Source organism: Asterias amurensis, chromosome 9 (assembly GCF_032118995.1).
Source record: "Asterias amurensis chromosome 9, ASM3211899v1".
Classification (NCBI taxonomy): Eukaryota; Metazoa; Echinodermata; class Asteroidea; order Forcipulatida; family Asteriidae; genus Asterias; species Asterias amurensis.
In genome coordinates, this window is record NC_092656.1 from 2,351,319 (window position 1) to 2,379,024 (window position 27,706).

General features: G+C 38.6%; 1 protein-coding gene across 5 annotated transcripts in view; it reads left to right on the forward strand.

Moving 5' to 3' along the window:
- Positions 1-27,706, forward strand: part of LOC139941314 (methyl-CpG-binding domain protein 2-like) — a 65,742-nt gene that overhangs the window by 327 nt on the left and 37,709 nt on the right. For 4 of the 5 annotated variants that reach the window (XM_071937741.1, XM_071937740.1, XM_071937742.1 and 1 more), the window contains exons 2-6: positions 1,192-1,352; positions 2,990-3,132; positions 3,746-3,836; positions 4,957-5,054; positions 25,642-25,804. In XM_071937741.1, the coding sequence (XP_071793842.1) occupies positions 1,192-1,352; positions 2,990-3,132; positions 3,746-3,836; positions 4,957-5,054; positions 25,642-25,804 (656 nt within the window). The remainder of the gene's footprint in view (positions 1-1,191; positions 1,353-2,989; positions 3,133-3,745; positions 3,837-4,956; positions 5,055-25,641; positions 25,805-27,706) is intronic. The other variant, XM_071937743.1, reaches the window with a different exon arrangement.

The following is a 27,706-nucleotide window of genomic DNA, read 5'->3' on the forward strand; positions in this document are numbered from 1 at the left end:
TGTTCTAGAATTGCGCGAAGTTGAGTTCTAAATGTGCGCGAGTAATCTAAAACATTTCCGCGCAAATTAAAGAATTGCCAAACTTCGGTGATTTGTTTGTCACATAATAAAATTCTACATCATGTATGTGGGTTCTCATCAAAGCCTGTTCAGCATCTTATATAACCTAGTTCTATTTATGTGTTTTTACCGAACCTTAACCCTGATGACTGGTAGTGGTACCCTGCCATTATTAATTATTTAAATTAATGTCACTCCAAGTCGAACTAAACATTTAAATAAAGGCAGTGGACGTGGACACAAGTCTCAAAAAAATTAGGGAATAACAGTGTGAGGACCCGGTCTTCACTGCGTGGTAATGACCGGGTTGGTGGCTGGCGCTGTTAACGGACTGAGCTGGAGGTCCGTTAACAGCGCCAGTCACCATTTGTATGGTCCTAACACCCCCTACCCCCTTTAAAATTATTTTAACTTCATCATCATTGATTGGATCGCCGGGGGACTATAGATCATCACAATATTAACGATTAAGTTCATTTGAAAGGTCAAAACTGTCCAGTAAATCATAACTCTTGCGATAATCGTAACCCTCCATCCTCCCAACGGTCTTACAACACCTGGGCCCAATTTCATGGCTCTGCTCACAGTAAGCACAAAGTTGGCGCTTACGGAAGCAGGGAATTCTGTGCTTGCGGCAAGCATATTTCACAGGTTAGCGGCGAGGTTTGGCTTCTGCGTGTGCGTACTCAACATTACTAGGCATTCTACGCTTACAAGGCTAGCACAGAAATTCGGCGCTTGCACATAAGCGCGGAATCATGATTGCAAGCGCGGAATTCGGCGGTAAGCAGAGCCATGAAATTGGGCCGCTGTGGTTGCATTTGCTTGTTGTAACTCCCTCTCCATGCTCTATGTGCAGGCATGTTTATGGACACTACACAATAAAGTGTCTCTAGGGATATCCAGTATCCTCGTACAGTTGTACGCCTACCAGCAAAAACTGAGGGTGCTCAAACGTTACTCCAGTCAATAAAATTCATATCCACCAGAAGCCAGTGTCCACCCCCCCCAAAAAAAAAAAATTATTTGAAATTAAACATTAAAATTATTTGAATTTCAAAACTTCATGTGACAGTAATTAAGTGTCCCATAACAATATTAAATTTTGAACTTTTTGTTTATTCTACCAAGTAGCCCATGTGGAAAGAAGTTTCGGAGTAAGCCCCAGCTAGCGAGGTTTCTTGGTGATGCAATAGATCTGACATCATTTGATTTCCGCACTGGCAAACTGTTAACATCTGGAGTGAGGAAGAGTAAAAGGCTAAAGAACATCCATTATGATTACAACAAAGGTAAACAAATAAATAACAAAATTCACCATTGATGGAAAGTGCTACACAGAGCTCCAAAATTGCACAGAACACCACTGGGCCAAAGGCCAGTGATTTTAGCATTGGACCATGCCAGTAAAGTCATGGGCAAACAAGTCTGCTTAACTTGTTTGGTCATGACTTAAGCCCGGTTCATACTTCCTGCGAATGCGAATGCAATACGATTGTTGACGTCACAAATTCGCAACGAATAATTCGCAGCAGTTCAACTTTGCCCAACTCACTTGCGAATGTCGCTGCGAAAGGAGGGTTGTGACGTCAAATTCACGTAAAATTCGCTTCGCATTCGCAGGAAGTATGAACCGGGCTTTAGGTTGACCCAGCGAAGCCAATGGAAAGCACTGGGGTCAGACCTGCTACGACCCGAAGGGAAGCTGATCGAATGCACTTGGGTCAGACCAGTGGCCGATTTCACAAAGAGCTGAAATTGATTTTAACTGCAAATCAATCGTAGTTTCTAAGTAAAGTGTGATGTCACAATACAAATTACTATGGTAATACTGACAATTTGTCTTGCGATGAATTTTATTGCTTTGTGAAATAGGGCCTTGGGTTGACCTAGGGAAGCTACTCGAACGCACCCATAATGTTGTCAGCTCAGGTGCTACTAAGGTCTGAATTAAAGCTTCATATCGTAATGATTGAAAGGGTATTAAAGGCACTGTACACGTTTGGTAATTGTCAAAGACCAGTGTTCTCACTTGGTCTATCCCATCATAAGTATAAAATAACAAGCCCGTGAAAATTTGGGCTCAATCGGTCATCGAAGTTGCAAGAAAATTATGAAAGAAAAACACCCTTATTGTGCTTTCAGATAGGAATAAAAGACTTCTTGCTTGAAGTTTTTTATTATTTTAGTGAGTTGGTCTATGAAAAGCGTTTGAAACCGTTTGTTATGAAATGCATATGGTTAGAGAGATGTTTTAAAAGTAGAATATAATGATCCACACAAGTATCGCTCAAAATTGCACGGTTTTCATTTTACGTCGCGAACTAACACGGTCGGCCATTTATGGGAGTCAAATTTTTTACTCCCATAAATGGCCGACCGTGTTTGTCGACGAGGTAAAACGAAAACCACACAATTTTGAGGAATATTTGTGTAGACCATTGTATTCTACTTTTACAACATCTTTCTAACCATACCGATTTTATAACAAACGGTTATAGAACGCTTTTCAAAGACCAACTCGACTGATCCAAGGCAACGTGTTCCTTTAATATTAGTTTTGAGTAATTACCAAACAGGTACCTTCCCTTTAAGTGAAAATTGTGTCTTAGTTTGAAGAAATAAATCAAAATTCACAAATGAATGTTTTGCAAAACAATTTTATTTAGGAGACTACTCTTGATCAATGAACGTCATTTACAAGGAGCTTCAAAACACGTGTATTGAGCAATTTTATAAAATCCATACAAACTACACTGACCTTAGTCTTGAGTCGATGATGTCATCTCTGGAAAGATCAGTGCACAGATTTTGTTTAGGATTTGGAAATTGTAACAGGGGAAGAATGGTTAAATGAAGCAAATTGCACTTGTGTTGATGAGAATGATGTAAACAAATTTGTCTTTGTGCTCTTTGATGTACGTTTCAGGTACCCGCCACGATATCAGTCTCGTTCTTCCAATCCGACAGACGGCATCCATCTTCAAGCAACCTGTTACACTTAAAACTAATCACACAACAAATCGGATCAAAGCTGACCCCAAACAAGACACAAAAGAAACACCTAAACAGGTAATTGATGTTAGAAAAGATTACAATAATCTACACACACCAGCTTTTTAAAAATATTTTTATTAGTATATATTTCTTGCGATGAATTCAAGGAGGGCTCTCTAGTGAACTTAACGTCCACCTGTGACTTCATGCTATTGTTCCATTTCGCCATTTATTTCTCGAAGCAATATAGCATGACAATATAGCATGACCTTACAGGTGGAGGTTAATAGATAATGCCCTTAGTGTACGGGTCATTGGTGGGACAGTAATAGGCCTCAGGCTTCGTCTTCGGGCCATTTTTACCCACGAATGGTGCGCACCTCAGGCATTATCCTAACCCTAACCTAGATACATGTTGCCCGCAAGCCTTAAAAAACCTGTAAACAAGGGTACTTGCTAAGTAAACCAGAAATCCCGTTGATAACCCCTACTCTTCCAAAATAAGTGTTTTGGGTTCTTGTGCACTACCAACCCTAGTACACAAGACCTACGGCTTAATGTCCCATCTGAAGGACAAAGTAATTATGATGAAATATCTTGCAAAAGAGCAACAACCGAGATTCAAACCCTTTGTTAGAGTAATGTACACATTTATAACAATCTTGTTTCTTCATGATCTGTTCACCAGCTCTTCTGGGAGAAGCGTCTTCAAGGAATGCATGCGTGTGACATTGAAGAAGAAATCTTGAGATCAATGGAGCTTCCTGATGGTTTATTTGGTAAGGAGATTATTACCAATTGAACTGCTTGAAACTATTAATCCTAGTCAGGTCTTGAATTTGAGGGGAAATCAAGAAGAATGTAGGGCCTGGATCTCAAATTTTTGAAGGGACATTAATTGTTTTACAAGACCATAACCAAAATTAGGAATCTTACATTTTATTTTGATTGCACTTTATGGTTTTGTATCAATTTTGTTTTGAAGAAAAAGGGCCCATCTTATAACAAGAAAAAGAGCCCATCTCAAAACTTAAGTAGGATTTTGAGCTTTGCATGACGGGAGTATAATCAGGTGAGGTTTGTGGTACTACCATGTCTAAATCTCTCTTTGAGAAGTGTTGGTTCTGAGAAAACTCAACATTACTCTGAAAAAGAGATTTGTAAACCTTACCTGAACTGATATTTTCGTAACCCTTGGGTTTTTTCAGGTGAGGTTTGTGGTACTACCATGTCTAAACCTCTCTTTGAGAAGTGTTGGTTCTGAGAAAACTCAACACTACTCGGGAAAAAGAGATTTAGCACCATGTGTAAACCTTACCTGAACTGATATTTTTGTAACCCTTGGGTTTTTCTGTGGTAATATTGACACAAAATGTAAAATTTTCCATATAGCCTGTGCAGTATCTTGCCTGCTAGAAAGAACCTGGAATGTACAAGGTCACTCTTTTTTGTAAATAGAGGTCACCAACTTTGTGTGTTTTATGCAGGGCTTGAGAGGGTTGCTGGCCAGATGCTCCGGTTTTAAAAGGGCAAGGGCACCAAGTTGTAAATTTTAGATGGGAACATTTCAAGGGGCACCAAGGCAATAACCAGGGTAACTACCTCCATTGCCTCCATGAAGTACCAGGCCTGTGGTTGTCATCGTAAATATGAATCCCTCAGCTTGCTCCTTTCGTCCCAGTATACCCGATCTCATCACCCGTGATAAATCGCTCACCTTCTCTGCTAATGGGATAGGCCACACAATACCTGGAACACTTTATGTTTATGTACTTTGACGGAAAGAATAATAATCAATAGCTTCCTGTGGAAGTCAACTTGGAGGTTCGAGTTTGTCATAACATTTCATGTAAGTTGATTGATAACCAGATGTGGTGTTTTGTTCTCAATATTTTCCAGGTGTTGGGCCAGACATGACAGATGACAGTTTAGTACAGAGTATAGCCTCAAGTCTTCACGTTAGTACGCAGCCAATCACAGGCCAGACAGGCTCACAGGTAAGTAATCCGTGTTAGTTTAGTTCCACTTTCTTTTTCTTGGGGTAGGTGGGGAGGAGTGGGGGAGGGTTGGATAAGGGGGTAGAGCAGTTGGGAGGCGACCTAGACCCATTTTTAGAAAATATTGATCAATTTGTTTTGCTTAGCAGAAATGAGCAGGATACCAGCCACAAACTGTACATGTGACTATGGTAGTCTGGCAGGTAACCTTATTTTGGCAAGCATAATTTTGTTGTGCTTAGCTACTTGTTGTGGTGAAGTAGCTGTTTGATATTGGGTTCTGTACAAGGTTTGTGCTAACGTTCACATTGTATTTTTTTTTTATGTAAGTTGCCAGACACACAAGGCCTGAAGGCCACTTCAAGGTATGGGCTACAATTATTTTTTTCCAGAGGCCGTTGCCACCTACTCCTAGGGCTGAAACAGGGTTACCCCTTTTACAGTCCATATGGATGTATGCTTGGGTATAATCCATCAGAAGCCTGGCTGGTACAGCAGAAAGCACTACCTCCCCAATTTTACGTAGCAAGTGTCACGACCGGGACTCGAACCCACACTCTGCTGATAAAACACCAGAGATTGAATCCGGTGCTCTTAACCGCTTTGCCATGACACGCCACAACTGTATGCAATGTGCACAGTTGCTTGTATGGCTAATTGAAAACTTTGGATAATCGTGACTAAAAAGTACCCACTACCAACCCAGGTCCAGTCATTCTCAAATAGGGCCAGTGATTTAACAACTGTAAAAGAAAGTATGACAGTCCAGTGTTTTTCCAACACGCATTTGTTAAGATTGCTGAATTAGTATTTGAGATTGTCAAGTTCAAACCTCCTTGAATAGTTCAGAAAGAGAAAGACGTCCTTCGGTCTCGTGTTTGGAAATGTTGAGCTTCATGTACAAGACCTGTTGTCTTGTGAAGATTTGTCTTCAAATTGGAGCCTAGTTGCCCCAATACACAAGGCTCAAATTGGCTTCATCGGCCATGGTCACTGCCTTGATGCCCTTGGAAATAATCAGTAGAATTTTAAATTCCCTTAAAGGCAGTGGACACTATTGGTAATTTCTCAAAATAATTATTAGCATAAAACCTTTCTTGGTGACGAGTAATGGGGAGAGGTTGATGGTATAAAACATCGTGAGAAACGGCTCCCTCTGAAGTGCCATAGTTTTCGAGAAAGAAGTAATTTTCCATGAATTTGATTTCCAGACTTCAGATTTAGAACTTGAGGTTTCGAAATCAACCATCTAAACATACACAACTTCGTGTGACAAGGGTGTTTTTTCTTTCATCATTATCTCGCAAGTTCGACGACCAATTGAGCTCAAATTTTCACAGGTTTGTTATTTGGTGCATATGTTGAGATACACCAAGTGAGAAGACTGGTCTTTGACAATTATCAGTAGTGTCCATTGTCTGTAATAAAGGTGCACTGTACCAAGGAAAAACTGCTTTGTCCTTGTATGAACAAAGTTTCAGATTTTAAAACTGTTGCTGTCCAATCATTCCCCAATAGGCAAACAACCAAGGTTTTTTTTGTGGCAGACCACTATTTGAGTATAGCGCCCTCTGTTGGCAAGAACCATCCAGCCAAATGATGGGATTGATTTTAGTGTAGGTTCATAAATACAGTTAACCCTACACACAGTCTGGCATCTCCACTGTGCAGCAAGCATGTAATCATATTTGACAGTCTCAACTGCTGTGGTAATCCACTTATCCAACTTGATTTGTCGGCTGGGCCACAACTAAAAGCGTTATCAAATATTTGAGGCCAATTAATTGTGTCATTTCGTAGTCTGCCCTGAACTGCTATGTACTTTATTAATTATGTTAGAGCAGGGGGTGTCTGAAATGTAATGTTAGTGTGTTTTGGGGTTTTTTTTTTTCAAAAAGAACAAGAACAAAGTTATTATTTGGAGAATTATTGCAGAGAAATTGTGATCAGGATGCATTTGTAATGAGCTTCAAATGAGGGAGATGAAGCATTCATTCAGTTGATACATGTATGTCATATGATGTTTTACTGGAATTTCTTATGTTACCGAAGCTCCAGCCCCTTTGACCTTCCACAAAATAGCACAGAGATCATCTTTATAGTTTTTTGTTCATTAAATATGTCTGATTTGTTATTGTAAAAGTAGGAGTCGTATCGCACCCCCGTATGCTCTGGCCATTGCACAGCGAAAATCATACACTCTTTGTAACAAAGACAATAATTGAACAACATAAAATTTTGAGTGACACTTTGCAGATCTTGTGTATTATCCCAGAAAACTCATCCTTTCATTCATTATTGACACAGCAATTGGTATTTGAGATGACTGCTACTTTAGTGGTTCTCAAACTAATGTTCATTTCATAAACATGGACATTACAAAAAAATGTGTACCCAATTAGATTATGGGTGTGGTTTTATGTATTATATTTTTTTATAGAGGGGCCTACAATTTTCACACCGGATAGGAATTTGATGTACTTTGTAAGTTTTGGAACATGGCTAGGTAATAAAATATTGAATTGAATTGAATTGAATTGTGCACAGCTACAACTACAAGTACTTCTGAAGCTGACTGTAATCGTATTTCACACCAAAAAAATCATTGCAATTTTTGCAGTGAAAAAAATGCACACCATCAAATAATCATCCTTGACAATGTTATGAGTAGTCTCACTATAAATTCAGCACCTACATATTCATCTTTCTGTTAGGTTTACTTAGAATTTCACCTTCAATTTAACCTTCAATATTCTAATCTTAATTGCATCTTCGTAACAAAAGATGGTCCTCACAGCCTGAATCTGGCCATGTGTGCAGTTTGCATACTGTACAGTCAGCAGTCAGCCACCCTTGTCCTGCATTAATTATCCTCACTGCAAGATACCACGATGCTGTTCATTTCAGACAAGTGTGACGTAGCATAGCATATTTGTACAGTACACTACCCCAGGCACCCGGGGTTACATCCCACATTTTCATAATTCATTCAGATCCTTTCCTTCACTGGCTCCCAATGATCCTTCTGCTCTTTGGCGTACTCCAATCAGGCATTTGGAAGATCTCCCAGCAGAGGTTTTTCGGGAGATTGAAAAGAGGAAAAAAAATCTTGAGCAGCGCAACTGTTCTGGTCAGACTGTCTGAGCTGACAGATATACTACGGGCATAGATCGAATGATCAGAATGAGTGTCTGGCATTCCATGGAGATCACCACACGGCTGGAACCTGGGGTTAACCCTGGTCTTTAAGTAGGGTTAATCGCATCAAGAACCCTGACTATTTTAAACTTATTCCTTTTTTTTCCCTTAACATGTGTAACATATTATGTGGTAGTGTCAGCACTGTCCAGATGATTTAAAGCTATGTGCTGTTTGGAAAAGAAGAATCTTTTTGAGTTTTTTATTTCATACAAAGTCTTACGAATATCAAAATAAGGCCATAAAAACCACAGACAGAACTTGATATAAAAAACCTTTGTGACAAATATTTGGTTATTTTTGTGTCCTGCCGAAGTCGGGTATTGGACACAGACATACTATGTGTATATTTTTCCTGCACTCAAGGAGTGGCATGTGATAACAAATATTTATCTTCAAGTAAATTTGGCGTGCAGCTCAAAATAGTGCAATACGTGGAGTTAAAACAGCACACTACGCAGGATGTGATATGGACCGTGCAATATGGTTTAATATCACATATTGCCATGGAATCGACCAAACAAAATTGAGGATTAAAGTTTGTTTAAAGAAAAATATTATCATACACTTTGCACGTGTATTCAGCATCAGATAAATGGCCCTTGAATATTTTGCTTTTCATTACTTGAACTTTCAATTTTCAAAAGGCATATTCTATTGTGTGCCGATTACCCATTCCATACTCTCAGTTTTGTTTTGCCTCAGCGAGCTGATACTGCCCCACAATACTGTAGCAAGATTATTAAGTAATCGTACAAGTACTTCGTGTACAATAGACTATGTAATTGATCTGGGCTCATAGGCTTGCAGGAGAAGTAATTAACAGAATCAACTAATTACAAGATTTGGCGTAGTACTGTACATGTACAGGCTCGCAGTGTGAGGTTTAATTATCATGTTCCTCGACTCTACACAAGACAATGTGGCGGTCTGTTTAACATGATAGAGGAACTGACACTAATTTGTATGAATATCCTTTTAAGTGGGAAAATTGGCTGAGTGTCAAATACATGTAAGACAGTTCAAAGAACTTTGAGGTTCTTACATCATGAGAATGTATACTGAGCTTTGGTTTTGGGTTAAAAGGTTTCTTTTGTGTATGAGTTCGTGGGTTTTTTTCTGGATCAATTTTCGGAGTCCAGTTTAATAGGGTTGCTTTAAAAGCTATTAAAGGCAGTGGACACTATTGTTAATTGTCAAAGTTCACAGTTGGTGTATCTCAACATAATGCATAAAATAACAAACCTGTGAAAATTTGAGCTTTATCGGTCGTCGAAGTTCGATATAACTATGAAAGAAAAAACACCATTGTCACAACATGAAGTTGTGTGCTTTCAGATGCTTGATTTCGAGACCTCAAATTCCAAATCTGAGGTCTTGAAATCAAATTTGTGGAAAATTACTACCTTCTCGAAAACTGCATCACTTCAGAGGGAGCTTATATCACAATGTTTTATACTATCAACCTCTCCCCATTACTCGTAATCAAGAAAGGTGTTATGATTATAATTATTTTGATTAATTACCAATAGTGTCCACTGCCTTTAAAGTGCAACATAATTATGCTTACCAAAATGGCGTTACCAGCCAAAATACCATGTTACATACCATTTGTGACTGGTATCCTACTAATTATTGCTTAGCAGAAAGTTTTCTATCGATACTTTAAATCAACTCTATAAAAATTTGACCCTAGTCGTAAAGGAATGTACAATGGGTGCAAGACAGGTCACTGGTGTCTACTAGCGTTTTTAAGCAAACGTGGACTTTTGAAACAAAAAGATAAATCTATCGAGCAATAATTTAACATCGCCACTCATTCATTTTTTTGTTTAATTTCATTCTTGATTTTGTCCCCATTCTAAGAGAAGGTCATCATGTGCAAAATGGCAGAGATATTTTTGATCGAGCAAGTGTTTGGAAGTAAATCGTTTGTTGACAATACAAGTGGCATCGTCTAATTGAAGTAACACGTCTGCATTAGTGCAGCTTGGGTTATGGCCATGGGTATACTACATGTACCTCCATGGTATGATACTAGCTACATGGTAGTGTTTTCCCTGTCAATAATTAAGGCCCACTGAAATGACTAGGATTCTTTTGCGAATCAATGTCTTGTGAGATGCTGTCAAGGCGTTTGCCTCGCTTGTGGCAGTTTTTTACCTTGAAATATTTGTAAGATTAGAAAGTGTGTAGATAAGACAGCCACTGAGTGCATTGTACATGCTTTTGTTTCCTCTCATCAGGGCCCAATTTCATAGAGCTGCTAAGCACAACAATTTGCTAAGCATAAAATTTCTTCCTTGATAAAAACAGGATTACCAATTAAATTTCCACGTGATTTTCAGGATAAACAAACAACAGCTGAATACCAGTAACAAGCAATATGCAACAAATAAAAACTTGGTTGGTAATCCTGTTTACATAACACAACAAATTTCATGCTAAGCAAATTGTGGTGCTTAGCAGCTCTATGAAAGTGGGCCCTGGACTACTGCAATGGATTATTTGCAGGTCTCCCAAACTCTCACATTGCTCCTCTCAAAGATTACAAAATTTTGCTGCCAGATTGGTTACCATGTACACAAAAATCATAGCACCTAATACTGAAGTAAGACGACTGAAAGAAAGACACACCTGTCTAGACTTAACACTATGCTCCGTACTGAAAAATTCTAACAATTCAAAGTGCATCCCCCCACACACACACACCCAGAGCCACATTTGGAAAAGCTGAGACAACTTGCAATTTCAAGCCATTTTCGGTCCAAAAACATGCACGTGTACTACACACATTGGAAGCCAGACTAGATTGCAAGTCGCCAAACAACCACACGTGACCAAAGAAACTGGTCACTCTATGTCACACCTCTTTAAAGAGACAGCTCTGCCCCTCCCCCCCCCCCCCAAGATATGATCTTCCTCCAGATGTTCACAAAAGGGAAAATGTACCAACAAAAAGGACAGGGAAGTTGATACTTGCTATCTTGTGAGAATATGTCTGGGTTCTTCTGGAGATTGTCTTGAAATATACAAAGCCCAGGTACTTAATGTAATCTCTAAGATTTCACTTGAGGTTTAAACTTCCTACTGAGGCGTCAAACGCAATGATTGGTGAAACGCAATATATGCCAGACTACAATAATGCTTCTTAAGACTATAAGCAGCATGCAGCATCGGAGTGCAGCTTTCTCCAGAAGACGATCAGAGCATACTGACCGAAACGTCAAGTTGAAACCTACGATTCTTTTCAGAACCACCCCAACTCAATTAGAGATTATGATTACATGGTGTTACCGCAAACCTTACTCTATCGCTTCTTTTTCAAGAAAATCACCAATTCATGCGGACTGTCTTGGTGTTTGTGCAGATGTGCTTTCATGGCTCTGGTTTTCTGACACTGCTAAGATCTCACAAAGAAGGTTTACACTGCACCTGTACCAACACTGAAAGAGAAATTGTATTCATGATTTATTCATAAATTCATGAATTTAAGGCGAACATGCTTGGAAATGCCATTCTAAATGGAATTCTTTCTTGCCCAGTGCATGTTTCATTCTGTTCTACAATCTAGACTGATTTGAGAGGAATATAAATTTCTAATATCAGCTCCCCTGTGTTATTTTCATCTGAAGCTGTAGCCCCTTACCAAGAGTGTTTTTAGTCTTGTTTGGGGTGAACTTGCAATTTTATTTTGAAAAGGTTTTGGGTACTTTTTGTACGACACAAAACACAAACTTTTAAATATTATCAAACTTACACGGTTAAAAGGTACTGATAGTAAAAAACTTGCCTTAGAATATTACTTGCCATTTAAAAATAGGTAGTTTTTGAGAAATAAGATTAACAATTTCAAGAAAATAACTTCAGCATAGTACTATGTACAATGGATTTACGCGACTCTCCTGAAAATATTGCTCTGTGATTTTCACTTTTGTCTCAACAACTTGATGACTAAATGAAGCTGAAACTTCTTCAGTAAATTTTATTACAAACATCTTCATTAACACTGAGTGGGGATTTGTGTCATGGCCAAAAACTTGAGCTACAAAAAGCATCGAAACCCTTTAAATTAATTAACAGGTTATTTTAAAGAGTGTCTGTATTACCATTGAACTTGTACTCAGACAGTACCCGCACATAGCTGTTTCAGCTAAGCTCACAACATTAATCCTGTATGTGGTGCGTTATACTCTGGCATTTATTATCATGTAAAATGCATAGTAGTAGTACATGTAAAACTCGCTATAAACGGGAAACCCACGACCATGAACTGTGTTAGTTCACAACGTTGCCCTTCAGATGAACCTGTATGTTGTTTGGTTTTTATCTTTGAAGCTCAAACAAGACTTTTATTGTATTTATTTATTTTTTATTTATTTCATTTTTTTAATATCTCCAACCAACAGCAATAAATGGTTGGTAACAGGAAGTGATTAAAATATCAAATTAAAATGAAAAACAACTGTGTTATTCTCTAGTAATAATAAACTGCAAACTAACATCTGCCACCATTTTTATAAGTGTCATCGTTTTAGCATGAGTATCGAATTTTTGAAAGTTGAACCTCTCCATTACCTGATGTATATTAAAGTACTTTTCACATAAATGAAAACGAAATACGAACTTGTTCTTTAAAAAATATATTATTTAAAAATAATTATGACTAACGAAAAAACTGGTCCCCTGGCTAGTCAGTGAAAAAAACATGAAGGGTTGAAATTTTGTTATTGTTGTTATTATTATTATCAAAAGCTGATACGAAATCAACCAAATTGCAGAACAACTCTGTCTCACTTGGATTATTAGCATGGAACTAATATTGCAAATTACATTATCGACTGGCAGTTTACTCGGTTCTGATGTTAAGTAAACAATCTATTTCCTCAGTAAATGTGTGTGTGCGCCATGTAGCACTGCTACTATGGGTTTTCCCTCAGGTGTTGTAAAATCAACCCAATCTCCTTTTACAGAGAGAGAAAAAGAAAGAAAAACCAATGTTTAAACATTGTCGCCCTTTACAAAACCGTTCCAGCGTTGTATTACATCGTTTTATTTATATACCTAGTGCTTTATTGTTAGTACAAACAACACTTTATTTATTGCCTTTATCCAACAAGCTACATGTAGTGAACACTATGTAGTAACGCTTGTAATAATTTGTGTATTTTAGAATTTATTAGGGGATTGTGTGAATTCCCCCGTCAGCACTCAATACAAATAAATAGACAATCCAAAAGCCAAATTAGTCAGGCACTTAAGTCAATGCCTGCGATAATCATTCAAGGAGCGTGGTGACTGCACGACGAGGGTCTCCTTATAATGCGCGTGACGCAGGATCCACACTTTAATGTTCCCAGAGAGATATTAGTCATTAGACGACACACATCATGCGTCAAAAGGGAAAATTAAGTCTATGAATCATTGATAATAATACAGCTGCCACTAGATTGGAACCTTCGGATAGAAGGTCTTTTTTATATTTTTTTTTTTTCAAGACCCTTCGTAGAGAAGAGTGAGTCTCTCTCCGACATCTCATCTGGGCAGAATGTGACTCACCCCTTCAAAACAAATTGTATTTGTCACTGGAGTGCAACGGGCTCTTGTTGTCTGTGGTGCCAACTCTGAATGAAAAATTGAAGGAATTTTATCGAATTCCATTTACGCATATCAAGTTATGGTATCATCATACAGTTCAGATGCGATGGGCTTGATGAATCATTTAATGAAGTGGGGGGGGGGGAAGGGACCCGTTGGTATTGAATTTCCAATGGGTGGAGAGGCAATATTATTGTGTGTGTTCTTTTTTTCTGCATTTATTTAGTCAGTTCGTTAGTTAGTTGTTTGTTGTTGACTTTTAAATCGCAAAAAGGTTATTGGGTTGATGAGAAAAAAAAATTGGCCTAAGGACACAGGAATCCTGAACGGAATTCGAACCCCCCAAAAGTATAATCAATTTAAAAAAAGAAAATGTTTAACATTCCTTTAATTCAAAAGTAAATCAACAGTCTTAATTATGATTATCTAATTAGCTAAACACATCTGCTAATGGTATAAAAAGTATCAACATCCGTAGGTGTTTACAGGCTGTAAATTTAACCCCAAGGGTAATTATAAATCTCCCCTACTTTGTGTTATGAGTGCACAGCAGTATATTTTTATCACCGCCAAAATTCAAGGCTCTGCTTACCGCCAAAGTCTGTGCTTTCAATCGCCAGTCTTCTCTTACAAAAAGGCAAGCACTGAGTTTTTGTTCTAGCTGTGCAAGCGAAGAATGCCTAGTGCCATCATTAACATGTGCACAAGCAAAATTCCCTTCTCTTACCCGTGAAATACGCTTGAGGTAAGCACTGAAATTCCAGCTCGGTAAGCGCTGATTTTTCGCGTATGCTAAGCAGAGCCATGAAATTTGACCCAGTTCACTGAGATTACTAGACCCACCTCAGCACTTTTTTTGTAAGTGTTGCAAATTGTTTTTTCTTGTGTTGGGCGGTGGTGGGGATTCAGATTTAGCAACCGAGAATAACTCTTTCGTTTTCTTTTGCATCAATTCATAATCTTATTAGTGTAAAGATCACAATACTGTCCCCTGTGTTACCACTGTTGTAAACGCAGACATCAAAAGCACCCATTCAAGTAGCACAGGAAGGGTGGTGGTCAGACATTGTCTTATCTTCACTTACACCACATTCAGGCCGGCCGGAGACCCAGACCACTGAAAAAAAAATGGCTAATTCCAACAAGCTGCTTTGCATTGTGCCATGCTATAGACAAAGTACTTTGACTTGGCAAAAAGGTACATGTAGACAACCAGCCAAAGTATTGGGTAAAAGATTTGTTTAGCGAAAATCCTTAAAATCCTTTGAAAGCTGGTCTGACCAACCATAGAGCTAGGGATCAACTGGATGGAGTAATTTCTGCTTAGCGATTTTCCGATAAGCATTTTTTTGTGGATACTTCTGCTTACCAGGATGTTAAATTGAGGGTGTCCGCTCTGACCAACCATAGAGCAAAGGGACCATTCAATCATGCCTCTTAAAAAAGTGAGAGTACGTGTAGTTAGCAAAATAGGAGTAGACAACCAGCTATAAATATAAAGAATTGAGTAAAACGGTTTGGTTGGCCAAAATCCTAATGAGTGACTTTGTCTGGTAAGCACATTTTTATACTTTTGCTTACCAGAAATGTTAAATTGAGGCTGGCAGCTCTGGCCAAAGAGCAAGCGACCAATCCTACCTCGTGAAAAGGAAGGGAGGGATTGTGAGACATTAAGATGTCTGAGAGTCTGATCCTTAGAGATTTTCTTATCAGTGTCTGGGATTTTAGAGAAATTGTTTGACGCAAGTCTGGGAGTATGCACTTTGTGATTTTGTCCCTCGGTGCATTCTCCCTGTAAGAAGATGCTGGTTATTTTGGCATGTCCAGCCAACAATTTTGGCAAAAATGGAGGCATATATTCAAAGACTAAGTCTTGTATAGAAATGCCTTATGAACAAAATGCTGGAATTTTATATTACAACTTAAAAGACCCTGGACACTATTGGTATTGGTCAAAGACAGTCTTCTCGCTTGGTGTACATTATCTCAACATATGCATTTTTGAGCTCAATTGGTCGTCCAAGTTGCGATATAATAATGAATGAAAAAACACCCTTGTTACACGAAGTTGTGTGCTTTCAGATGCTTGATTTCGTGACCTCAAATTCTAAATCTGAGGTCTCAAAATCAAAATCGTGGAAAATTACTTCTGTCTTGAAAATTACGTTACTTCAGAGGGAGCCATTTCTCACAATGTTTTATATTATCAACCTCTCCCCATTACCCATTACCGAGTGAGGTTTTATGCTTTTGAGTAATTACCAATAGTGTCCACTGCCTTTAAGTGACGACAGGACAAACAAGCAAAGAAAAACGATACGTAACGAGCTAGGACGAACAAGAGTGTAAAACAACAAGTACAAATTCACAAATGTGAAGGATGAAAAAGAGAAGAAGCTAAGTAAGATAACTAGAGACAATATGTTGTAAGAGTTCTTAAATCTAATCTTCAAAGCGAAATCTATTTTCAGCCTGTAAAAGAAAAGTAAAAAAGCCAATTTAAATGTCGAAACATGGCTTCAAGGCATAGACCTATTTTAAACATTAATGTAAGCAGTCAGTGACTTGCTTCTAGACAGTCCTGGCAGCTCTTTCTTAAAATACAAGTTGTATGTAGGCAGAATCAATTTCTGAAAAGCTTCTTCCAGGACTGTATTTTACAGCTGAGCGGCGTAGCACTAGCTAGGACTTTTCCAGTTTGGGGGGGGGGGGGGGGAGGGGGGGCACAGGGGGGCTTTGCTATAAGTCAGTGGGGGGGGTTCTAAGGGGAATTGGTTTGTCAGTGGGGGGGGGGGGGGTGCCATGCATTTTTGGGGGATCGCTACAGGGAGCCCATGTAACGGTAGCAATCCCGGTCATGATCGATCTTACTCTTAGATCATTCACTACATTTTGGTTTTTGATACAGAAATGCATTTTTGTCGTTTTTTTTTTCGGAGGGGGGGGGGGTGGGTAGGCACAATTTTAAAAAAAAATCAGGGGATGCCTGAATTTTGTATTTCGCTGGATGCCATTTGTCAACAGCTAGAGTCTTTCAAAAAAACTTCAGCGCTTCAGATCAAAGCTATAAAAAAACAAGTCTCTAAAACAGCTCCTTCGCAGTGATTTACACCAGACTGGGTATCCAGTCTTTATTTTATTTGGTATTAAGCGTTTGACATGACTCATATTACCCTTGTCATAAACTGTGAAGCACTGCTGTCACAAATCATCCACATACTCAATTATAAATATTCAGTTATTTGGATTTTTTTTATTTATTTATTTATTTATTTTTTTTTGGGGGGGGGATTTTTCTCACTACATTGTTTTGTAATTGTCTAGACAAATCCAACCAGGTGTAGAAAAGGGATTATTGTGAGCATAATTTGCATTTCACAAGCCTTCGGGGCAAGGAGCTGAAATCCTTGCGCTAATGTTTCAAGTAAAGTGTTGTGTGTAAGTTAAGTTGAAACATTAGTGAGCGAAACTTGGAATTGCAATTATAGAGCGATCGCAACTAGAGAAGTTGTTTAGTTGCAAATGTATTAAGTGTCAAATGTTGTTATAAATGCATTCTCGTTTGGTGTTGAGTAACTCTTCAAGAGGGGCTCCAATGTCTAATTGAGCTTTGTGGATGGTCTCGTTTTCCAATAGATAAGCAGGTTTGTATGCTTCTTTTTTGAAAGGGCACCGAGGCATTTTCTCTTTGGTAAAGGGCACCCTATGAGGAAATTATAAATTTCCACTGGAGCATTTTTATGGCACCAAGGCAATGACCAGGGGGCAATCGCCTTCGTTGCCTCCAAGAAGTATCAGGCCTGGATAAAAGTGAAGAAAAACTTACAAGACTCTAACCTAGCGTTACCATGGTGTTATCAGTTAACACACACCAGTGTAACTGTGAAATCAAGTTATACTCTTTATCCCCGAAATCTATAATTTTTTTATATATTCGGCATGGCTTGGTTAGGACACTTTTAAGCTTTGGATTTGACTTCCAAATGTTATTGCACCACCCAAGCTTAATTATTCAAAACAGAAAAGTGACGAGGAATTTATGCAAGTCATATGTACCCTAGCCAAGTATGATTAATGTTGATTCACAATCACAGTCAAATCTGACATTTTGCTTGTTTGGACTAAACCAAATCCTCTGGGAAGTCAATTTATTTTATTTTCATTGCTACATCCATCACAGAGAAAGTAGGTGGGGTACTTGATTATTGGGCACTGAACCATGTACACTTAGTCACCGTAGCTCAAACCCCAGGGATCACCGCAAACTATGAGTGTTCATCTGCATCGGTCACCCACACTGCTACATCACACATGCTACCCAATCACCAGCGTTGCAGTAAAATACATACAAATCCGCTCAATGTTATCTCCTTTTTCCACAAACATATACTATACGCATCCTCAAGCCTCTATGCTTTATTTTTGAAAGAGCAATTGGGCACCAAGGCATTTTCTATATGTATTTCGGGAAAATGTAAATTTCTACTTCAGCATTTCAAGGGCACCAAGGCCAATGACCAGGGGGCATAGAAGCAATCGCCTTTGATGCCTCCTTGAAGTATCAAGCCTGCATCTTTCTTTTGTCCTACCTCCTTGGTCACCAGAATGACTCATCAAGTAATTACAACAGCCATAGTATTGTGCAGTGAGGATGGAATCTCCTCTACATGCACATATTACAGGGGGGGGGGCTGTACCCTAGAGAGATGAGTCTGGTAACATAATTACAACCTACAACCTGACTCTCTTTACTCAAAGGCTGCATTCAGAAAATAATTACTTTAGGCTTAGAAATCCCTCGAGGCTCATCGGGTAACAGTAGACATTTGTATCTTATTGTGACCAGGGTCTCATAGAGTGATTGTTTGTTAATACCACCAAAAAGTGAGTTTAGAATTGCCTCATGTTCAGCGGATAATTAAGTTTAGAGATCTTTGTTTAAATCAGCTCGTTGTTTATTTGTCGTGGTGCCAATGGGGTTTTTTTTTACTCATTCAAAAAATAGCTTTAAAAAACCCATTGTGTTTTCACTGTTTTCACGAATTCAAATAATAACTGTTTAACTTATTTCTCAACAAAGACTGATAGCATTTTGTGGGTAAGTTAATCTATATTTGGTTACTCACCGGAATTGAAAGATAATAACCAGACTCAAAAGTCAATGTTTAAACGTCATTTCTGTTTTGGTTACTTGTTTTTTTTATGACAGTTGGGTACATTATTGTTGATACATGTGCAGAATTGAAAGATAACAACAAATCTCAAAAGTCAATGTTTAACCGTCATTTCGTTTGTGATGCTGTGGTCCAGTGTAAAATTTGAACCCTTGTAATCAGGTCTAGATTTTCTTCTATGAGAGGGCAAGGCCATTTCATTTTGCAAAGGGCACTTCCATTTGAAAATCTCAAATTCTATAGGAAACTGTTTGAAGGGGCACCAAGGCCAAGATCAGGGGCAGCAGAGGCAATGGCCTGTATATAATTCCAAGGCTGCCCTGCAATGTTAATACACACATCCCCCTTTAAAATGAGAATATCAGGAAATTAAGGATTCATTTATGGAGAATCTTTCGGAAATGCCAACTGGTTCAAAGCAAGTTCAATTTAATGGAGTCGTTAGTCTAAAGTATGATACACTGTCAATTATCCAAAAAGAAGATCCTGCCCCTCTCTCCATCTGGGAAGATTTACTCCATCATCTCTTCAGTCCTTACCCAATCACTGGTTTAAATGTTAGAGGGCACAATCCCCCCCCCCCCCCCCCCCCGCATTTATGGATAGGCCTATTAAGTGTGTTAGCACACATGTAAATATTTATGCCTATTTGCAGTTGTATGGCATTACAACCTTTTATGGGCATGTGTCTGCTGCGGATAGGACACATGAATATTTTTATACCATCAAAAGTGTTTCGGGTAACGACAAATCAAATAATAAACCACGAGGGAAACTGGGTGGGTCCATTTTAAATGATTTGGGGTTGAACAAAGACAATTTGACTAGAGCAGGATTTGAACCTGTGACCTCCGGATTAACGTGCCGTCGCTCTTCCAACTGAGCTATCTATCTAGCCTTGTGTTTGAGGTCTATGAAAAATAAATTAAAATGCAGCAAGTTATTTGGGGGTTTGGTTGGGGGATTTGAAGAAAAAAAAATTAAGCCGGCAACATGCTCCATTTTTCCACACCAGAATCTGTCACTGGTTCGTTAAAGACAAAGTACGCAATTGGTAACAATCAGAGGGCAATGATTGAGGCAGTTATGGAAGCTCTCTGATTGCAGTGTGTTCGAGCCACCTCAACCAATCTTCCAGAGTAATAATCCCATCTGAAATGCTGTCAAAGTCGCTGCAATTGCATCTCAATCACCATTTCTTATTTTCAAGTTTCCAATAGCTGCAATCAAAACAGGCAATAGCATGTATGGACATGCAGGAAATCACTGACAAAACATGTATCAATATCATTGTGGGTGTTAAGTTTGTTTGTTTGGATGTTTGTTTGTTTCTTTGTCTGGCAGGGTTTTCTTCAGTCACTTAAGAGATACTTCAAAATCTTAAGTTGAGCTATCCACTTTTAAGGCCTTTTAAAAGCATCAATTAACAAGTATTAAATTAAGTTAATTGAGGTCTTACGAAATGGATGAGCATATGGTATTTTTCAATGAGCTCTTAAAGAATCTAATTAAGCTGCATGTGAGAGCGGGTACAGCTGTTTCTTACCTTGCTTTATTCACTTAATTCCAGTCTTAAATTTTGCTGAGGATGGCATAAAAAGGGTCTTAAAAAATCAAGTCTAACATTTTGACTTTTTAAAGAAGTGTGCATAGGTTAGTTTCTTTGTTTGTTTTTTTCACTTAAAACAATTTTATTTAATTACTTTTCCACTGGCTAACTGGATTGTGTTTTTATTAAAAACTATAGAGATTTGAGGTGAATTTACTCTTCGCTTCCACTAGTCAGTGATTGTAATTGCTTTTAAATGATGAGTGAAAAGTTCACATGAAATATCTGGCCGAACCAACTTCAAAATTCACAGCTTGACTGCATTATAGGGCCACTGCTCGTAGCAAGATCTAAATCACTAACACGTGTGAAAATGATATATTTTAATGTTTTATTCATAGCACACCCCATTCCCCCCCCCCAATAAAAAAGAAGCAATTTATGTACCGAGTCTGAAATGAGATTGAGATAAGTGTGACTATAGCATTAGCACTGCAGTTAATCTTCTTAATGTATGCTCCTTCTTAAATAAAATACTGTCTCACAGTATGTATGACTCTCTTAATGTCATTAGTCTAATTTGCATGGTAGGCCTGACACGTTTACAAGTATTTCACTTTGCCGCTTTTCATTCAGGGAGTGGCTATCATAAACTCCCTCCCCCCCCTTTCCACTTCCCTTTTCTCCAGCAATTTAACATACCTTCATAGGTTAGCTATGTCACTAATCTCATTAAGATATAATTGCATGCTGTGTGTTTCGGGTCGCTTATTATGCTTAGCCTCCCATGGGCTTGACTTAAAGAATTCGCAAACTTGATGAGATGTAATTAGATGCAAGAAGCGCAAGATATTAAGCATTTAATTCATGACTGCCTAAGATGTTTGTGACAAGTTGAAAGCACTTTAGAGTTTTTTGCCGGTGAGTGCAGGATTATGTAGGCCGGTATCTCTCTTGGTTTGCGTGTGTGCGCAGGTGTGAACAGTTGCTGGATCCCAGACTCGGGGTTCATATTCTCAGCCGGAATTTCTGTAGCTTTTTTTCCTTCATTTTTTTCTCCCATTTTCTGTCAATTTAGGCATTCAACATAGAAGTTATTTCTTGGTCTACTCAGTCTGTCATTGCTCGATTTAATTTGTTAATTTATTAGGTGTTCGGACTTGAGTCCGAAGACCTCTTGTTTTTGTTCGTTTTTTTTTTTTTTTTTTTTTTTTTTTTACTTCGTCTTCTTCTCCGTGGTTTTTGTCCGCTAACAAAGACATACTTGCTAAGCTCACATAAACTTGAAACTTCACACATAGTTAGATATTCATTAGTAGATGAAACCGTTTTAGTTTCGTCATGATGACGTCATCAGGTGTCGAATTACAAGGTTTTTAGGTTCAAAAAGTGACCATTTGCTTTTCGCTATATGTCTTCGAATTTTAAAGTTATGATATTCATAATTACGCATCTGATAGACCAAGACTGGGACTACATTTGAAAAGTTAACGTCAAAATCGTATGACCCCTCCTTCCGTTCGTACCGGAAGGTCAAAGTTTGCAATTGTATATTTTTCTTCAAAAATACATCTCCGTCCCTTGCCCTCTAACAAAAGCACACTTCCCAAACCTGTATGAACTTCTAACTTCACACATAGTTATATATTTATCAGGAGAAGAATCCGTTTGAGTTACGTCACGATGACGTCATCAATTCTTGAGTTATGAATTTTCAAAGTTTATTATTTCAAAAAATCATAACTTTTGATCTACATGATGGGTTGTTACAATCGACACATCATCGGAAAGTTCGTTAACAACTCCGTAAATGCCTCGCAGACATGATCCCATTTTGATCTCGTCTTCTGGTTCAAAATCGAGTGTGAAAATTCATAATTTCATGTATAAAGAACTACGAAATTTCCCCATTGGTTGTGCGTAACACGTGTGTTGTACACGTGTAGTGTATTACTATTAGGCATCATTTATTTGGTGGCATGCTGCCAAGTTTATTGTACTCTGTGCCATAGCGTGATATGCATAGAGCTATACAGCTCTATTATTTAGAGCTGTATAGCTCTATTTATGCAGAACGCTGCGAAAACGATTTCCTCTCAATCTTCGGCGTCAAATTGTTCAAATGTTACCCTTCTGATGGCTTAGTGGTCAATGTGGAATTGAAGACGAAGTTTCGCTGAGATGGCCACCTACTTCAGTGATTCATGGGACTTTTAATTATGTGAGAAAACAACAGTACAAAATGACGAACATTGGTCATGTTTTGGTTAAACACCGAGAAGAATAGAGACGTTACATCGATCGACTACTCCCCCCGGGTGAAGGGCGTTTTGGGCCCACGGAATTCACGTCAGTATTACAATATCTATTACTTCTTGAACTTAGCATAATCATCAATTGTTTTGATTATTTGTTAAAACAACTATCCAAGTTATTCTGAGTTAAATAGTTTGAAGAAAAAAATCTCTGGAATAACATAAGCCCTTTTAAACTTTCTCTAGTAGGAAAGGACGTTACGTAAACTAATCTATTTCTACCTCCATGCACAGACATGGATGTTACAATACAAAACATTCAAAGAAAACAGAATGGTTAAAGTATAGGGCCCAAGCAATTAGGAGTGGTCTTGCTAAAATAAACTGCCGGATTAAAGAAAACTTTAGTACAAACAAATAAATAAAACAATCCAGATTTTCATCTTCTTCTTCTCTTCGTCCCTTGTCCTCGAACAAAAGCACACTTCCCAAACTCGTATGAACTTGAAACTTCGCACATAGTTAGATATGCATTAGGAGTGGAATAATGTGTTAGTTAGGTCATGATGACGGCATCCATTCTTGAGTTATAAAAATTCAAAGTTTATTATTTCAAAAAATCATTATTTTTGATCCACGTGATGGATTCTTACAATCGATACATAATCGGAAAGGTCGTTAAAAACTCCGTAAAGGCCTCGCAAACATGACCCCATTTTTACCTTGTCTTCTGGTTCAAATCAGATTTTTTGTGTATTTTCGTCAAAAATACATTTTTTGTTTTGACTACTACCGTACTGTGTTGATCACACCGGTTCTCGTCCGATCAGTGAAGTTAAGCAACATCGGGCCCGGTCAGTACTTGGATGGGAAACCCGCTAAACCAGTTGTTGATGTTGCTGTTTGTTTGGGTTTTTTTTGTTTTTGTTTTGTTTTTTTACTTCTTTTTTAAAATATTATATCAGCTTCGTTAAAGGTCTGTTTTCAAGGCGTTTTCAATAAACATTTCCCTTTCGTTTTAGTTAGTCTCTTCTCCAGTCGTCATCATTCATAAGTTCCTATGTCCTCAACCACAAAAGCTATTTTGACAATCTATACATCATATGAAAGGGGTTTACGTACTTCACAAAAATGGATATGTTGGTGACCTTCTCTTGACCTTTGACCTTTCTAAACCGGAAGTGCATGTAAAATGCTTTGAAAAGGCCTATTTTCATGGGTTTTTCCTTTGATAATTGTCCACCAGGGTGTATTTTTGTACTCCCGGAAGCCGAACACCTTGTTTTTGTTATGACAAAAACTTGAGTCTAGTTTGCCTTTTAGTCATATGAGGAATGGCGGATTTAACCTTTCTAGTACTTTATCAAAACTTTGTCTAGAAATCATAGAAAATATAAGCAGCTGTCTTACTATGACAGTAAAGTCTGGGATTGTTACAATTAAAAAACCAGGGATGACAAATTTCAGCTTTTCATCTGAATTCAGACTTTTCAAGTCTGCCTGGTAAACAAAGAATACTGTATATTAAATAAGCTGTATATATATTAAATAACTCATAAAATATGCTGTATATATTGAATAAGTCACGCTCTTTGATTTGCTCTCTTGCATGGAGCATGCTATTCTTATAATAATAATACCAAAACTTATATAGCGTCCTAATAATGTAAACATGCCGCATATCCTGTCGTATTAACTTCCAGAAGTCTTATAAGTTCATTGGATCGAGAACTCCAGAGGTTACCAAAAGGTGGTGTATTGCCATCATTTTTATGTACCTCCTAAGATCTACAATCCTGCCCAAAATACTTGGGCCACCCATCCCGAACGTTACATAAAACCATTCCCACGACACTTTCCACTGACAACAAACAGTCTGTCCCCTGTCCCCCGTCCCCCCGCTCAATGTTGACTGAAACGCAGAAGACCTTGCAATTAGAACCACATTGAAAGGGGGCAGGGGGGGGGCAACGAGATGTGGCCAGGATTGTAGGTTCCAGTCTCAGATTTTCTTGTCGGCACTGACTCTCACCCCTGCAAAACGTAATTAGATTCATTTTAAATCAACCTGGTGAGCATTGTCTCACAATATTCAATATGCTAATTTCATCTGAAGTGGTCAACTGTTTTGGTTACCGGTGAATCTAATACAAGGTCTTCTCGTTGCAAACTCTAATTACAATATCCTGCCGCATTAACTTCCAATAGTCTTCTTTCCACAACCCTTCCTGTAAAGTTAAGGAAATGGTGATAAACATTTGTTGTCAAAAACAAGATTGTGTGTGACTTTGCCTGTTTGTTTGTGTGCTTTTTTGACGGGTTGGAGGATCTTGTTCCATTTTGTCAGTGGCCAGAGGCAGTTTTGAATCCTATTTTGTTATAAAACTCGGCAAAGTACTGAGTATGCAGTTCTGATACACATAAATGTGAGGGTTAAAACAAATGATATTCTTTATCTTCCTATGCAAAACTACCATCTATTAAATCGTTGTGGTATGTGCTGCTAACACATAGGATTCTAACTGCCTCTAGCAACCAGGCTAGCTCTGTGATCTAGTGGTGAGACATCTCCTCCAGCAACGCAAAGGTCATGGGTTCAAATCCACCCAGAGTGATTTGCCTTGGGATTTTTTTCACAGAACTCTGTAAAGTAATGAGTACACAGTGCTTTTAATACAGATCGGTGTACGGGTAAAAAACTAATACTCTTTATTCTTTATCCCCGATGCAAAAATAACATATTAATTTGTTTTTCTTTCGTTCTTTTCCACCCCTCCCCTCTCTTCATTTTCCTCAAATCCAATCCAATTCAGAATCAGATTGAGAAGAATCCAGGGGTGTACCTCAACTCCGATCAGCCGCCGTGCTTGAAATTCCTTGTGACGGAAGCGGACATCAAGAAACAAGAGGAGAGGGTGCGTGAGGTTCGGGACCGTCTACGGAAGGTGCTTGAGGGTGATCTGAAACAGATACAAGGTACGCAGCAGGCTCAGATCTCTACTAATTAGAGGGACCTTGCATTCTACCCTGGTGTTTTTTAGCTGTAGTGTGAACAATAGTGTCGCTGTAGGTCCAGAGGGACGTTGGAGGGTGTGGCAGGAGGGGAGGGGGTACCCTCATGCAAACGCAACCTGACTGCCATATTTTGAGACTCTTCGAAATGTTTACGAGTTCAGCAGAATTGAGCTGTTTGCGAGCATTGACTCACTGGGAATATGTAAAAATGTTCACTTATGCGGTTCACGTATGCATTGGGCGTAAAGGGTGCATGGGGGTCGCCTTGAAATGCTGGTTAATAAACTGATATTGATGCACGGACCATCTCAAATCTCAAAATAGATCTACTTTGAGAAATATTGCTATTGGTTTCCCAGAGGTGGAGTTGGCTTATTCTTAGAGGACTGTTCCTTTGCATTTGCATTAAGTTTCCATAAAGTTTCCCTCAATGCACCCCCTCCATGCACCCCTTCCCCCTCCCTACAAATCCTGACATCATTCTTCTTAGTAGAAAACAGATCAGCAGGCTTTTATAAACATAGTGTACTAATTCATAAAAACAGTATTGTGAGAGTACAGCTTTAAAAATAGAAAACGATACTTTTATGGTGCATAACTTCAAGGTTGCCAGGTTTCATTGAATAATTATGGATTCATGATTCTTTGTGTTTATAACCCAGGGACGTTAAATGCCTTCACGAAGCTTTAGGCCAACATAAATATCAAATTCATGTAGATAATTAATCAAGCCATTTTTACCCGGCCTATTTTTTATGACAGCTATTTATCCAGTACTGGCTTGTCGCTGTATTTCTGTCCTAAGCTGATGAGTGGTATCAACAAATTAATGAAACCATACTGCTTCTCTCTAAACTGCTCTACGAGTAAAAAAAACATTCAGAATTCCTAATGAAAAGCCCAAACTGTAATTTTTTGTTACCTTTATCTGTCGTTGTCAGACACTGAACTGCTTTGAAATATCTGTATTTGGTCTTAAATGCGAGCATTGAAGACTGGTTTATGCGCCTTTATTTTTAAAAAGTCTTGGGCCGTGTCTGATTTGGTGATTATTTATAAGGCTACAGCTATGGCTGGATCAGGGAGTCATCATGCAGGCCTGATACTTCACAGAGGCATCAAAGGCAATTGCCTCCATTGCCCGGGCCCCCTGGTCATTACCCTTGAAATGCTCAAGTAGATATTTACAATTTCTTCATAGGGTGTCCTTTGCCAAAGAGAAAATGCCTTGGTGACCTTGCCCTTTTAAACGAAGCATACAGGCCTGATCACGCATTGAAGTTTGTACAGGATGCCCTTAGCAGTAGCACTAGCTGTAGGCGCCATTTCGGATACGGCCTTACAATTTGAAGGTGTAAAACTGATACGTCATTGGTTTTCTGGGCAAGTAAATTCAATCCAAACCTCTAATCAATAAAATAAACACACCGTGCAACCAAGCTGGGAAAATCTATCAAGTAAGTTAGTCAAGTCTTCAAAAGAACTCAGACTGCACCAGGGCCCAATTTCATGGCTCTGCTTACCGCCGAATTCTGCGCTTACGATCGCGATTCCTCGCTTACGTGCAAGCGCCGAATTTCTGCGCTAGCCTTGTGAGCGTAGAATGCCTAGTAACTTGGAAGCCCAAATTCGCCGCTAACCCGTGAAATACGCTTGCCGTAAGCACAGAATTCCCTGCTTCCGTAAGCGCCGATTCTGTGCTTACGGTAAGCAGAGCCATGAAATTGGGCCCAGGTTTGTTGCACCTGGGCGTATTTCAATTTGATAAAATGGGATCAAGCTCTTCAGAACAATTTCTTCATATTCATGGCAGTATTTCAGACTGAAAAATTTATCAAGGTAATAGGAACTGGGTAAATTTTT